General features: G+C 29.5%; 2 protein-coding genes across 2 annotated transcripts; both read right to left on the bottom strand.

Annotated features, from left to right (window-relative positions):
- Nucleotides 1–176: 176 nt before the first annotated feature.
- Nucleotides 177–2,060, bottom strand: LOC145560131 (RHOMBOID-like protein 5). Its single transcript, XM_081621392.1, has 4 exons — nt 1,777–2,060; nt 1,181–1,344; nt 696–874; nt 177–456 (listed from the first exon to the last, which is right to left on the bottom strand). Exons 1-4 carry the CDS (start codon nt 2,058–2,060, stop codon nt 202–204), a joined length of 882 nt encoding a protein of 293 aa, XP_081477518.1. The 3' UTR covers nt 177–201.
- A 986-nt stretch (nt 2,061–3,046) lies between these two features.
- On the bottom strand, nt 3,047–14,615 carry LOC145557920 (uncharacterized). The gene is made up of 16 exons (XM_081619097.1): nt 14,520–14,615; nt 14,296–14,433; nt 13,056–13,208; nt 12,850–12,876; nt 12,559–12,766; nt 11,810–11,925; nt 11,540–11,653; nt 11,184–11,390; nt 8,116–8,166; nt 7,823–7,960; nt 6,059–6,223; nt 5,860–5,886; nt 5,076–5,283; nt 3,687–3,781; nt 3,426–3,542; nt 3,047–3,280 (listed from the first exon to the last, which is right to left on the bottom strand). Exons 1-16 carry the CDS (start codon nt 14,613–14,615, stop codon nt 3,047–3,049), a joined length of 2,094 nt encoding a protein of 697 aa, XP_081475223.1.
- Nucleotides 14,616–16,301: the final 1,686 nt, after the last annotated feature.

Here is a 16,301-nt window from a genome sequence, read left to right on the forward strand (position 1 = left end):
GAAAACATAATTAGTCTATTAACCTAAAGCTAACTCTGATTTTTCTCTGTCGATCGATTTAAAAAGCTCTGTAAATCCACACACATACCTGCAGATTACAAAGATTAAGACAGGTAAATTACTCTTTTAAGGTCACTAATCTACATAGAAAAAAATAGGGAAAGAGAGGAATAAGGGGGTTGAGATATTGTTGTATAAAACTTACAGAATAATCAAGGCGATGAGAGCCAGTATGAGGAAGAAATACTGGTAACACTTGTGTCTGGATTTCTGTTTGTAGCCAGGAGGAAGGTATTTGCTGTTAACATAACCGAATTGAGGTCGCATTAGAAGGACAAAACCCAGCAAAAACCCCGAAACGAAACCTCCTATATGTGCTGAACTGTCCACCCCTGGGATCAATCCTACTGCCAAGTTCAAGGCTATCACCACCATTAGTGATGAAATTGCTGAACACTGCAGCAAAAATCATAATTTCAATTTCAGAAATATTCGTTTTTTGATTCCATGCAAATTATAAACCAAGAGTTAAATTTTTGTGGCTTTGGTCAGAATTCTAATCACATCAAAAAAGCGAAAAACTTCCTGTTTCTAACAAAATGAAACCTACATCATCAACTATCTAGCAGCAAAGAAGATGTATGAAACATAAATATTATGGAGGGAGTAGTAAACAAAAGAAGTGACAAAGTGACCTTGTTGGCGTAAATAGTCCAATTAGTTATGAGCTCCGAAAGCATGGCACCAAGAAGTCCAAAAAGCGCGCCTGAGGCACCAACTGAAACCACCCCGATTTTTTGGTGGCGGAGGGCATGCAGGCAAGACATCAAACTTCCTCCTAATCCAGATAGCACGAACAGTGGTCCTACTCTCCCTGAAATTTTACAGAAGTATACATACATGTTCATTGTTATACACAAGATACTAAGATAAAAAATAAGGAGTTTTTACCCTGTTTCTTTCGGCTTCAATCTACCTTTAAATCCAGAGTACTTAAGTTACATTATTTTGAAGCTTTCCTTACAAAATTACTAGCAAACTCGTTTTTGTTATTGTCGTCTTTTATTATTGCTTACCAAACAGGTTGTAAGAGATTATATATATCAGTTGAGAATTAGCTTGGCATGCTTATAATTCCAAGTGATTTAGAGAAAACAAAATCATACTGTAAATCACTTACAAAATCCAAACTCTTCTTCGACACGAATTCCCATGAAAAGAAGGCTGATCATATTAGCTATCAAATGTACAGCTCCAGCATGAAGCCATAAGCAAGAAAATAATCTCCACCATTCACCATTTTGTAATATTAGCTCTAACCGAAGTCCTCCCATTTTTTGCAGCCTGAATCAAATTATGACCAACATTAGGAGTTTCATAAATAATTGTCATTTAAACTTATGCACATTTATTACGGGATTGACTTGTTGCATTGGTATTTAAAATTAATAAATAATATTGATCGTTAATTATACTGCTTTTTAAGCAAATCATAGATTTTTTTTTTTTCCATTCTTAATATTTTTTTGTTGATTTCAAATTGAAAATCATTCAAAAAAAATAAAACCATCAATTCTTTCCAAATGGGATGCAATTAATCTATTGAACCCTTATGACAAAACAAATAACAATAAAAAATAATAATAATAAAAAAAAAGTCTTAGATTCCAACATTTAATTTTCACCTTTTCTATAATGTGTTGAAATTAAAATAATAATGGCAAAATTCATCAAATGCATGATATTATAATACAATAGGAAAAAGAAGAGACTTACGTAGAGGTAGTAGGGCCAAGGAGAGGGTTTCGGTTAAAAGGCTCAAAGGAGAATCTGCCCAATTTTTCCTGAAAAATGCAATGGTGATCAGGGTCATCTACAAGGGTCTCAGGGCAATTGTTTTCGTACAATGTTAACGCGAATAAAGCTACGTCGATTATGAAGATGAGGGGAACTAGCCATGAAAGATATGGTTCCCTAGGCGGCGGGTGGATGGGTGGCGGTGGTGGTGTGTAGTGGTAGAATGTACCGCCTATGCCGGTCTCAAGGTCCCTCTTCCCCATTGTTGGTAAGAGGAGGGAGGAGAGAAGGAGATTAACGAGGGAGGATAATTAGGAGGAGAGAGGAATTGGTTATTGGAAGGTTGTAACACAAGGTTAGATTTTTTGTGCATGTACAAGATTATTGAGAGAAATTTGTGTGTTTTACACCTAAATGTTACAAGTTAATGGATTATGTTATCAATTAAGTTTTTAAAAAATTACAAATGTAACCTTTATCAAATGAGGAAAAACAACCTTTTTGTCGTTTTGATTTATTTAATTATTTAGCTTGCTCAATGTTGTAATCTTATTATATTTAAGGTAAGAAAAAGGCTCTATTGACCAAATAAATTGGCACTTCTCACATGTCAATCCAATTCAGCTTAATTGTAATCTTGTATTAATAGTTACTCCTTCCGTTTTTTTTTTTTTTTTTTTTTTTTTTTTTTTTTTTTTTTTTTTTTTTTTTTTTTTATGCATCACTTTGACAATTGCACTATTCACATACCATGGTTGACTTAATTTTTTGACCTCTAAAAAATGAATAATTGTTATTATATTATATATCATTAGATTCGTCATAATGTCTAGTTTCATATTATAACTTTGTTACAATTTTTACTAATACACAATTAAAGATATTTATGGTCAAAATAACGTCTCGGCAAATGTGCCGGGGTCAAACTGATGCATATAAAAAAAAAAACAGAGGGAGTAATACTAATCATTTTTTTTCCCTTACATAGTATTACTTTTTGTAAGGTTAATAGAACAATTTAAGGGTTTTTTTTTACACTACTTTTATTCCTTATCTCTGAGACATATAACTATATACGGAATATAAGAGTCTTTCACAAGAATTTGCCCTTTATTAAATCATTATTCCGTAGAACTTTAACTACAAACTATACATAACAAGACATTTGCAACGACACACTAATCCTTTGGTCGTTACAAATTGCTTACTTTTGATACTTTTTTTTGCACTAATTTAATAATGACAACTATTAATGGCAATTCTCTAAACTTGGTACATTATCAGACAAGTCTCCATTTTGAATTTGAACATTGAAGCAATCAGCCAATGTTTGTACACCAGGCTTAGAAGATGTAATATTAGCTCCTTCAATTTGAACTGAGCATCCAAAAGTTTGGCTACAATGTAATACAATTGCATTTTCTGATTGCGATGTCCCTGAAACTCTTCTAAATGCAACATCACTTATTTTCACTGCACTTGTCTGCAAAATGTTATACATCGTATTATCGATTCTTATTGCATATGTTTAAATTAGTTAATCTTACTTGTTACCAAAAGCCAAAAGATGAATGAGTGTTAATAAGATCAATAAGCGCGGGGTTGAAGATGTACTACGTTTTGTTTACCTGATTTTTGCAATGTTGTTGTCCAGGACAATAGAATTGGTCAATAATGATGGGGTTACCAGCATTTTCAAACAAAATGTCTTCGTAGATGATGTTTCGAGCTAATCCTAACCCTCCCTACAAACAAAAGAAACGTTAATCCAAGGTTTTATTATTGAAAAGAACAAACACACATTGTTAGTCTGAAATCTATAGTCAAAATTAACAATACTCCTTCCAAATCTTAAAAGTTTGTCAATATAATCTGTGCATAATGATTACCTGCCACGTTTTAATTCGGGCGCCATTTTGTGTATCTTTGAAGGTACAATTCCACACGTGTACATTTTGTATAGTATCATTGCCTCCCCCTTTGCCTAAGAGTACAACCATTGGTTGCCCAAGCCAATGGTGGTCATCAAATATTTAATACATATCTCTCTCTTCCATCTCATTTATGCCCAATTCTCATACCCACCTATGACCATACACTCTCATTGGTTGCCCACTACTTGCCCTACTCATAAATAATTTCTTTATTATACTTGTACAAAGAAAATAAAATATAAATACTATCAGCCAATTATAGATGGACAAGTGGCGGACTCAAATTCTTTGCCCACCTTTTGCCAAAGGTCATGGCCATGACCTGGTCATGGCATTTCTCTCTCCAAAATTGATGAAATTTTATTTTTTAAATATTATTTCATTTTCTCTCTCCTCATGCCCACTACAAAAGGGCAACCAATGGCTTTACTCTAAGCTTCCAATACTGGTATCTCACCAGAATTTAGGTATCAATTCAAGTCATTCCATTAGTTAATATTTACTAAAATCATTATCAAACAAAATTGTCTAACTTTTGAAAATCAAAAATAAAATGTATTGATATTCTTAGAAATTATTTTTATTTAGAATTATAGAAATGTCACCTGATACCATGCCCTGGTCCGCAATGAACTTTGGTTATGTTTATATCATGTGATTCATTTGTTATAGCAACACAATCATCACCTAATTATGATATTGTTAAATACAAATGAGAAAATTATACAATAGAAAGATAAATAATTTGCCAAATTTGGTAAAATTAGTTCACTCAACATGCTTCATATATCAAATAAACATTATAAGATTTGCGAAATTCAAAAGTAAAAAAGATTATTAATATTCCATATGTTGTGAAAATACGTAATTGTTTAAAGTCACCAATGACATCTATATATAATTGTAGAGTAATTTGATGAGGTTTCTCCAAAACCTCAATCCCCAACTCTCATAAATTTGATTTTTTTTTTTAATTTATTTATTATTTTTTTTTTGCTATAACCTCCAATTAAGTAACTTCCACTTTTTTTATAAACACCAATAACTACCTTACCCATTCCACTATTTTAAAATTTTATTATAACCACCAACATTTCACTTCAGGTAATTTTCTTTCATGTATAATGTATTCCGTGCTTTGCACGGGTAATATAATACGAAGTACGTTGCTACAATTGCATTTGGATTATGCAATTGTAGCAACAAGTATATACTCACTTCGTTTATAAGATATCTTTATTATATAAGTGAAACAAATTTCTAAGATATTTACTACGTCTATCCCACCTACAATACTTGAAATGTCCTTACTTTTTACGTGTCCTTACTTTTTACGGGACTTACCTGTAGCAATATAACATTTGTTGATTGCAACAAAACTTGAAAATTTAATGTCAATACCGTCTGTATTGACACTATCAGCAGGAGCTTGTATTGCGAGACGTGAAATAAGAACATAGTTACAACTTCTAATGGAGATATGAATTCCTGAGCTATTCACAAATTTTAAGCCTCGCAGGGTTAGGTTGTTGCAATTCATGAACGTCACCGTCTGTCCAATTATATTTAGTATTAGGGCTCCAAAAAAAAAAGTTTAATAATACCATCCTACTCTCTTCATCCATTAGAACATAATTGAGACTATGTGAGCTTACCATAACTTATTGAAAACTAATTAGCCCACCTTTGATTGATTTTGGCACATCTCTAGAACATATAAAAAAAAAAAGAAAAAAAAGATAGCATTATAAATTTATAATGAATGTGCAAAAATTAATTTTTAATGTGCCAAAATCATTTCCTTAACTTGTTGAAATGTGTTTATCTTTCTCACTTTTTTTTTTCTTTTTCATTAACTTAAAGGGTAACTTTGTCTTTTTCTTCCAATTTTTCAATCCTTCACCTTTATACCACATGCCCAACTCATTCTTAGGTATATCCTCCATAATTTAATTAGATTAAGCCCACTAATAAGGAAGGTGTTTTATCCATATCCTTACCCCTCCCTCTCTAATCCACATTCCTTAAATAAACACTATATTTCTTCGACCCTATCCTCGTTTTTAGTTCCTCCTTATCCTATAAACAAATTAAAAACCCTTATAGTCGAGAGAGTTATGAAGCTTACCGCTGGTCTTCGAGGACAAACATTTCCCTGTCCAATATTGAAAAATATAAATAAATGAATAAACTATTGGAAAAAAAATGTATGTAACTCGTATTAATTAAGATATATGAAATACATACATAGTATATATATCGTAATACTAGTATTTAAAAAATATACGGAGTAATAAAAAAACTAACTATGTAGGTGATAAACTCACATGGCAAGTGCTCCACCAAACTTGTCCTCTACCATCAATAATTCCTTTTCCATTAACATACAGTCCATCGACCTTTGAAATTTCCAACAAACTATCTGGTGTTGGTGTTGGTGTTGGTGTTGGATAATCAGATAGTGATTTTGGTCCAATGATATTTCCCAAAATCTACATCATTTTTTCTTCAAAATTGTTAGGAATTTAGGATACAATTTCACATAATTTGCATGTAACAAATTTACGTGCTAAATCTTGTTTTATCAAATGATCAATAGCCTTGAAATATAACATAATGCAATTACTAGGACTTTTATGTGGACCTTATGAGACAAGCAAGTACATTTTTTTAAAATTTGAAAAACTCAAGTATATATCAATGTTAGAGATATGAGATATCGGAAAATATATATGTATGACATATTTTCCGTAGATATCATTTAGATAATAATATATTTAGGATATTTATGTTAAGATATTATTTTGAGAATATATCTTTAGGGTTTATGATTATGTTAATTAGTATATCTTTAGGAATATTGTTTCCTATCTTTTGAGCGTAGGTTTTGTATAAATACTCTACCTATCGATGAATAATAATCAAGTCATTCTATTCCATTTTCTCTCTAATTTGTCATGGTATCAGAGCAGGTTGAATTTTTTTGAAACAAAATGAAAGAGGAAAACTTAATTTACTTAGTATTAATTTAGTATTCTCAAATTAGGATCGTTAAAAAAATATATGTATATTGGAAATACTTCTTTAGCCCCCTAAATAAAAAATAGTAGTTTTTTTAGGAAATTTTGTCAAAAACTACCAATTAAAGTGCGTGTTTTGAAAACAACTACATATTAAAAAAAAAAATATAAAAGAACTACCACAAAGTTGTAAAAAGTTTAAGTAGCACTACCACTTTAATAATTTCAACTAGAATATTCGGCATGTAGGTTCTACTTTTTACCTTTACCTCATAAAATCATAATCTAAATTAACTAAATTACCCTTCATAAAGGTAAAAAGTGATAAAAAGTGAGACCCAAATACCGGAGATTTTAGCCAAAATTGTTAAAGTGGTAGTGCTAGTTAAACTTTTTATATCTTTGTGGTAGTTCTTTTTTTTAAAAAATTTAATAGGTACTTGTTTTCAAAACACGTGCTTTAATTGGTAGTTATTGACAAAATTTTCGTTTTTTTATTACTAATTTTGCTAATTAACAACAATAATAATAAAAAAAACGTAGTATATTAATGATCAAACTATAGTGTTTGTAATTTAAATGTGCCTAAAGTACGTAGAGATATTGAAATTACTTTGAATTTCTCAAATTAATCTCCTTTTGTATCAATTTGATATTTATTTAAATCTCATTTTGTATCAACTTGAGATTTATTTGAATTTTCATCTAGGTGTCATTGTTAGTTCATGATGATGAATAATTTCACTTTTTCAAAAAATCAAATACCAAGCTAGTAGTGTTTTTTCAAAAACCATCAAATACGTAGTAATTTAAATGCAACACTCGTTTTTGGTGTATAGAGAAGTTTTCATTACCACAATATTGATATTAGAAGAGTTGCATGGACCTTGAAGCTTCAATGGTTTTACTAAAAAGGTTTTTCCTTCCGGAACAAGAAGGGTGTTCTTCGGAGAATTTGCTACGAAACTGCTTCCCATGCTTTTGTCAATGCCTGTAAAATTTCGTGTTTATTTCAATAATATTTTCGAAGCCCAAAATGATTTCTTCAATAGATTTTCGAAGAAAATTTACCTGAGAATCATCTATATTTCCATCTCCTATAGCTCCAAAATCCAACAAATTGAATGATTGTTCGGATTGAGCATGTACTTCGAATTCATTCCACAATGTCATCAAGATAAGTGAAATCAGCATAAGGAAGTATGTATCCTATTACAAACAAATAGGAATATTCATACATCAAACAATTTGATTAAATAAAACTTTTAATTATATGTTATTATAAGAGAAAACCCCTAAAAATCTTGAATTTTAATAAATCAAATTGATTACTACATAATTGAACAAGAGCAACTTTAGCTTACCATCTTGATCTCTTTTGAACCAACTATACTATTAATATGAAGTTTTAGAGCCTATTAGTATTTATTCACAAAATTGTTGCTAATATTTCTATAAATCTAAATTGTAAAGGAAACAATTATAATTGAATGATTTTGTGTAAATAATTTATTATTCATAATTGGAGCACCATTGTATGTAGCTATCTAGCCATATACTCTGAATAATTTGAAATCACAAGTAACAACTAAGCACATGCATGAATTTATACACATATACAGGTGATTCTTATAGTTTATTCTTCTTAGATCATCAAATGAATCAGACATATATGGATATAGTTGATACTCCTGAAGTAAGAAATCTACAAATAAAGAAATTAACTTCAACTTATTACTTATACCCAATATAATAATATTCTCACCCTAGCTAATAATATCTTCATGATACCTTGAGTACTAGTATAACACTAGCTTAAATCCCGTGCAATGCACGGTTGTTAAATATTTTTGACAATTTTATTATAAATTTTTTAATATAATGACTTGAGTATTAAAAAATATAGAGTATCTTAAAAATAAAAGCATGCAAGAGAAAATATTTAAAAAACATGTAATAGTTATAAACTTATAATGGATAGTTTAATCTTTTAGGAAAAGATTTATATTTTATATAAAACAAATTATGTCATAATTTAGATATAATTTTTATTTTCCTTAAGTAACAATAATTTTTTTAGAAGGTATTTTTGGCGGGAAATTTTTTAACAATACATTGACACGTGGGTCTTTAGATTCGCTTTTAGTAGTATGTAATTTTTAATATAATGACTTGAGTATTAAAAAATATAGAGTATATTAAAAATAAAAGCATGCAAGAGAAAATATTTAAAAAACATGTAATAGTTATAAACTTAAATGGATAGTTTAATCTTTTAGGAAAAGATTTATATTTTATATAAAACAAATTATGTCATAATTTAGATATAATTTTTATTTTCCTTAAGTAACAATAATTTTTTTAGAAGGTATTTTTGGCGGGAAATTTTTTAATAATACATTGACACGTGTGTCTTTAGATTCGCTTTTAGTAGTATGTAATTGATTTAGATATAATTTTTATTTTCCTTAAGTAACAATAATTTTTTTAGAAGGTATTTTTGGCGGGAAATTTTTTAATAATACATTGACACGTGTGTCTTTAGATTCGCTTTTAGTAATATGTAATTGATGATTTTTATTTTCCTTAAGTAACAATAATTTTTTTAGAAGGTATTTTTGGCGGGAAATTTTTTAATAATACATTGACACGTGTGTCTTTAGATTCGCTTTTAATAGTATGTAATTGATGATATCTAGATGAGGATCAGAATGGATAGTAAATTAATACTCCATCTCCATCAATCCTTAAATAATAGGCCGCGTATTTCCATTTTGATTTATCCCCAAATAATTGTCCGCTTTCTACTCTCAGCTTTAACCTCAAGTAACGTTATCATGTACTCCCATAAGAACTTCTTTAGCAATGCACCCAAACGTTTCACTAATTTAATGAAAATATATACTTCGTATATGGAGTTAAAAGGTTGTTAGGAATATAATCAAGTGGGTCATGTGCTTTAAATAAAGGTATTATTACAATTTTCACCATAAAAACCTTCCTTTTTATGGTGTGTTGCAACTATTGTGATAATTCTTATTTTAGGAAAGTGTTGCAACTATACAGAAACGGAGGAAGTATAAAGACTTACTAATCCAAAAATATATTATTTGGCAATAATTATTATTTATATATTGGTAAAAGGAATTTTGTGAAAAACTACCTATTATAGTACAGAATTTGCAAGAAACTACCTATTAAAAAAAATGTTGTAATTGACTACCTAATTTTCGAAAAATGTTGTAATTTACTACCTTACGCCGGATTATGAAGGAGTTTGACCAAAGTTCTCCGGTGTTGACTTGGTCACGTGACCATCACGTGACACCTAATGACCCTTTTCTTTTCTAAGTGTCATGTGACCAAGTCAACGCCGAAGAATTTTGGTGAAACTCATTCATAATCCGGCGTAAAGGTAGTAAATTACAACATTTTTAAAAAATTAGGTAGTTAATTACAACATTTTTTTAATAGGTAGTTTCTCGCAAATTCTGGATTATAATAGGTAGTTTTTCACAAAATTGGTAAAATGTAGTTAAAGTAAGCATATGAATAGCGTAAAAGTCAAACTGCTGCGATTATTATAAAACGGAGGGAGTACCACGCCTAAAAATAAATTTTGGTTTCCGTGAGAGAAGTGTTTAAAAAAGGACGGAGGGAGTAGTACGTACCTCTTGCCGAAACTAAACCTACTTGCATCGGCACTTGCAAAATTGATAATCAATTCGTTCAAGTTGATGAGTTTAGAAGCAGAAGATAGAGAAAAAACCTTTTGCATCAACCTTGTGACTTCTTCTTTTCGTATGTTAGCAAAAAGTTGCAAGTTTTTGGAGCTTGAAAAATGAGCCGAAAGTATTTTTTCATTTCTCTAACATACTCATTATATGGACCGAACGCTACATTTAATAAGTTGTACGAAACCTTTTTTCTATCGGTTGTTACTAGTCTATCACACGTATTTTTGTCATTTGTTTGCATTGCCTCTTTGGCCAATTTCGCTGATTGAATCACAATCATCAATTGCTTCATCAATCGAAGCTTCAAAATTGGTCCGTAGGTCTTTCCTAACGTATAAAATTCGGCGAAATTTGTTTTTGAGAGACCAAATTGGTGGAAGTTTCCAATGATCAGAAACCCTTTTGGACCAGGGGGAGGATTATAAATTTTAGTTTTTCGATTTTTTGAAAGAAGAAGAATGAGAAAGATGACGGTTAAACCTAACACTAGTAAGAAATCTAAGACTACCATATTCTAGAATTTTCTTTTAACAACAAGAATTTGCCCTTTATTAAATCATTACTCCGTAGAATTTTAACTACAACTATATATAACAAGACATTTGCAACGACGTTACAAATTGCTTGCTTTTGATACCTTTTTTGCACTAATTTAATAATGACAATTATTAATGGCAATTCTCTAAACTTGGTACATTACTAGACAAATCTCCATTTTGAATTTGAACATTGAAGCAATCAGCCGATGTTTTTTCCCCAGGCTTAGAAGATATAATATTAGCTCCTTCAATTTGAATTGAGCATCCAAAAGTTTGGCTACAATGTAATACAATTGCATTTTTTGATTGCGATGTCCCTGAAACTCTTCTAAATGCAACATCACTTATTTTAACTGCACTTGTCTGCAAAAATAAAATTAAAAATACTTTGTATTAATAATTCTTATTGCGTATGTTTAGTATCATCTTACTTGTTACCAAAAGCCAAAAGATGAATGAGTGTTAATAAGATCAATAAGCGCGGGGTTAAAGATGTACTGTGTTTTATTTACCTGATTTTTGCAGTGTTGTCCAGGACAATAGAATTGGTCAATAATGATGGGGTTACCAGCATTTTCAAACAAAATGTCTTCGTAAATGATGTTTCGAGCAAATCCTAACCCTCCCTGCAAACAAAAAAGAAGTTAATCCAAGGTTTTATTGAAAAGAACAAAACGCGTACACATTGTTAGTCTAAAATCTATAATGCGTAGTAAAAAAAATTAACAATACTCCTTCCGGATCTTAAAAGTACGTCAATGTAATGTGTGCATAATAATTACCTGCCACGTTTTAATTCGGGCGCCATTTTGTGTATCTTTGAAGGTACAATTCCACACATGTACATTTTGTATAGTATCATTGCCTCCCCCTTTGCCTAAGCTTCCAATACTGGTATCTCACCAAAATTTAGGTGTCAATAGAAGTCATCGATTAATATTTACTAAAATCATCATCAAACAAAATTGTCTAACTTTGAAAAAAAAAAGGAATTCATATTCTTAGAAATGACTTATTATTAGGATTATAAAAATGTCACCTAATGCCATGCCCTGGTCCGCAATGAACTTTGGTTATGTTTATATCATGTGATTCATTTGTTATAGCAACACAATCATCACCTAATTAGGATATTGTGTAAATACGAGTGAGAAAATTATACAATAGAAAGATTAAATAACTTGTAACATTTGGTAAAATTAGTTCACTCAACATGCTACATCATATATATATCAATAAATATTATAGGATTTGTGAAATTCAAAAGTAAAAAAGATTATTAATACTCCATATTTTGGAAAAATATGTAATTGTTTAAAGTCACCAATGACATAATAATAATATAATACGAAATTACGAAGTACATCAAATTTATTCGTGGCCTCGTGGGCATGCTCAACTTTGGATTATGCAATTGTAGCAACAATTACACACTTCGCTTATAAGAAAACTTTTATTATATAAGTGGAATAAACTCTTTAAATATTAACTACGAGTATTCATAATGTCCTTACTTTTTATGGGTACTTACCTGTTGCAATGTAACATTGGCTGATCGCGACAAAACTTGAAAAAGTAATGTCAATACCGTCTGTATTGACACTATCCGCAGGGGCTTGTATTGTGAGACGTGAAATAATAACATTGTTACAACTTCTAATAGAGATATGATTTCCTGAGCTATTTAGAAATGTTAAGCCTCGAAGAGTTAGGTTGTTGCAATTTATGAATGCCACCGTCTGTCCAATTAATTGTAAATAAATTAAACAAAAAAAAAAAAAAAAAAAGTTTTTACCATACGTAGAGGCGTTATGAAGCTTACCGCTGGTCTTCGAGGACAAACATTTCCCTGTCCAATATTGGAAAAAATAAATAAATGAATAAATTATAAGAAAAAATAATGTAACTCGTATTAATTAAGATATATACTACTATACGTATATGAAGTACGGAGTATATATATCATAATACGTAGTATTTGATAAGATACGGAGTAATAAAAAAAGATTATGTGGGTGGTAAACTCACTCGGCAAGTGCTCCACCAAACTTGTCCTCTACCATCAATAATTCCTTTTCCATTAACATACAGTCCATCGACCTTTGAAATTTCCAACCAACTATCTGGTGTTGGTGTTGGATAATCTGATAGTGATTTTGGTCCAATGATTTTTCCCAAAATCTACATCATTTTTTCTTAAAATTGTTAGGAATTTAGGATACAATTTCACATAATTTGCATGTATGTAATTAATTTACGTGCTAAATCTTGTTTTATAAAATGATCAATAGCCTTGAAATGTAATACGATGATAGTTACTAGGACTTTTACACAAACTTTAAAAAAAATCGGGTGTACAATAATTATTGTACATCCACTACAAAGATAGACTAGCTTGATCAAAAGTTACCCCTAAAATAAATAAAAGTTACCTTAATATGCATAAAAGTAGTCCAATACAAATAAAAATTATTAGTAAAGAATCACATTTTAAATGACTAAAAATCAATTATTTGTGATTAAATGTAATTAAATTACCATTATAAAACTTTTCTTATTGTCTACTTATATAAAAATTGTATTATGTTAAAAGTTATCCAAAAAAAAGGCAAAAAATTACCCTAAAATTAGGTAAAAGTTACCCTTATACTGCTCGATGTACAGTAAAATTAGTGTAAACCGGGTGTATACAAAAGTTTTTGGGACTCTTATGTGGACCTTATGAGACAAACAAGCACATTTTTTTTTTTAAATTTGAAAAACTCAAGTATATATAAAATTTAGTGTTCTCATATTAGAATTATTAAAAAAAATAAAATAAAATAAAAAAATTACTTGTACAGGAAATACTTCTTTAGTCTCCCAAACAAAAAATAGTAGTTTTTTTTTTTTATTACTTTGTTAAAATGATAGCAATATTAATTGAATAAAACTAAAGTAAAAATATTACTTCTATCAAACTATCGTGCTTGTAAATTAAATGTGCCTAAAGTAAAAATATTGAAAATTATTTTGGATTCTCATTAAAATCTCTTTTTGTATTAATTTGAAATTTATTTAAAATCTCTGTTTGTATCAACTATGAATTTATTTGAATTTTTATCTAAAATATTTGGATTTGACATTGTTATGATGAGTAATTTCACTTTATTATAAAGTCAAATACCAAACTAATAAGTAGTTTTTAAACCCGAAAAAAAAAAAACATCAAATATGTAGCAATTTAAATGCAACATTCATTTTTGTTGTATAGAGAAGTTTTCATTACCACAATATTGATATTAGCAGAGTTGCATGGACCTTGAAGCTTCAATGGTTTTACTAAAAAGGTTTTTCCATTTGGAACAAGAAGAGTGCTACTCGGAGATTTTGCGACGCAAACTGCTTCCCAAGCTTTTGTCAATGCCTGTAAAATTTCACGTTTATTATTACAATAATATTTTCCAAGAAACTCAAAAAGATTTTTTAAAATAGATTTTCAAAGAAATTTACCTGAGAATCATCTATATTTCCATCTCCTACAGCTCCAAAATCTAACAAATTGAATGATTGTTCGGATTGAGCATGTACTTCATTCCACAATGTCATCAAGATGAGTGAATAAACCAACATCAAAAAGTATGTATCCTATTACAAATGGATACAAATATATTTATATATCAAACAATTTGATAAAAAAATATAATTATATGTTATTGTAAAAGAAATTACCCCTAAAAACCTTGAATTCAATAAATCAAATTGATTACTACGTATAATTAAACAAGAGCAACTTTAGCTTACCATTCTCTATCGAACCAGCTATACTATTAATACGAAGTTTTAGAACCTGTTAGTATTTTTATTTTTTATTTTTTTTTGGGAAGGAAGAGCCTATTAGTATTTAGGTATTTATACACAAAATTGTTGCTAATTTTTGTATAAATATAAATTGTAAAGGAAACAATTATAATTGAATGATTTTGTGTCAATAAATTATTATTCATATTTGGAGCACCATTGTATGTAGCTATCTAGCCATATACTCTGAATAATTTGAAATCACACAAGTAACAACTAAGCACATGCATGAATTTGTACACAAATAAAGGAGATTCTTATAGTTTATTCTTCTTAGATCATCAAATGAATCAGAAATATATGGATATAGTTGATATTCCTGAAGTAAGAAATCTACAAATAAAGAAATTAACTTCAACTTATTACTTATACCCAATATGATAATATTCTCACCCTAGCCAATTATATCTTCATGATTCCTTGAGTACTAGTATAAATGTATAATATATCTAGATGAGGATCGGAAAGGATAGTAAATTAGCACTCAATCTCCATCAATCCTTAAATATTAGGCCGCATATTTCTATTTTATTTTATCCCCAAATAATCATCCGCTTTCTTCTTTCAACTTTAACCTTAAGGAACGATCATATACTCCTGTAAGAACTTAATTAGTTACATCATATCGACAATGGACAATTTAAAAGTGAAGTGGGAATGTGGGATTGGTTTTTAATAACGAATCAAAATTTAAAGTCAATCACTTGTTTAGTTGTATTATATTGTATCAAATATTCGACTAAAGAAGGATAAAGGTATTTAGACCAAATTTTTTAAAAATTATTTAGACCAAAATTTTTAAAAAGACCTTAAATCAAATGTGCAGTAGTGACATACAAAATAACCTAGGAACATGTACACAAATCTTATTAACACTGTATTAAAAAATACGAAGTATAATGAAAGGCATCGTAGAAAAATATTAATTATATTCATATGTATATACTTTGTACTTTGTATTATTTTTATTTTAATTAATACTACAAGACTTAGGTTTGAAATCACATCATAGCTAGCCCACTTTCAAAACAAATGTTTTTATTATTAGTAAAACGAAAACCACTATTTTCCGTTGGCCTTGCACTTAGTGACATAGGAAGTTCGTGGAACAACGCAAATTGATTTATAATTTAAGGTTATTGTAAATATTATCCTCCAACTTTAACATCAGTGGTTGAGAATACGTTAGGTGAAGCATTAAATAGTTTAAGGTTATTGTAAATATTATCCTCCAACTTTACTAAGCTAGATTCTTATAGCTCAGTCAATTAATAATGGACGAAAGCAAGCTAGCTAACTCAATCGATGTATTGTTAATTATGTATTTTAAGGCTAAGATTGGAGGCCTTTGATTTAATTAAACTTTCACGACGACTTCTTTATCAACTCATCAGTCAACTTGTCCACTTTTTCTTATTACACAAAAATTACTTA

The sequence above is a fragment of the Chenopodium album genome, chromosome 9, assembly GCF_948465745.1.
Source record: "Chenopodium album chromosome 9, dcCheAlbu1.1, whole genome shotgun sequence".
In the NCBI taxonomy this organism is placed as follows: domain Eukaryota; kingdom Viridiplantae; phylum Streptophyta; class Magnoliopsida; order Caryophyllales; family Amaranthaceae; genus Chenopodium; species Chenopodium album.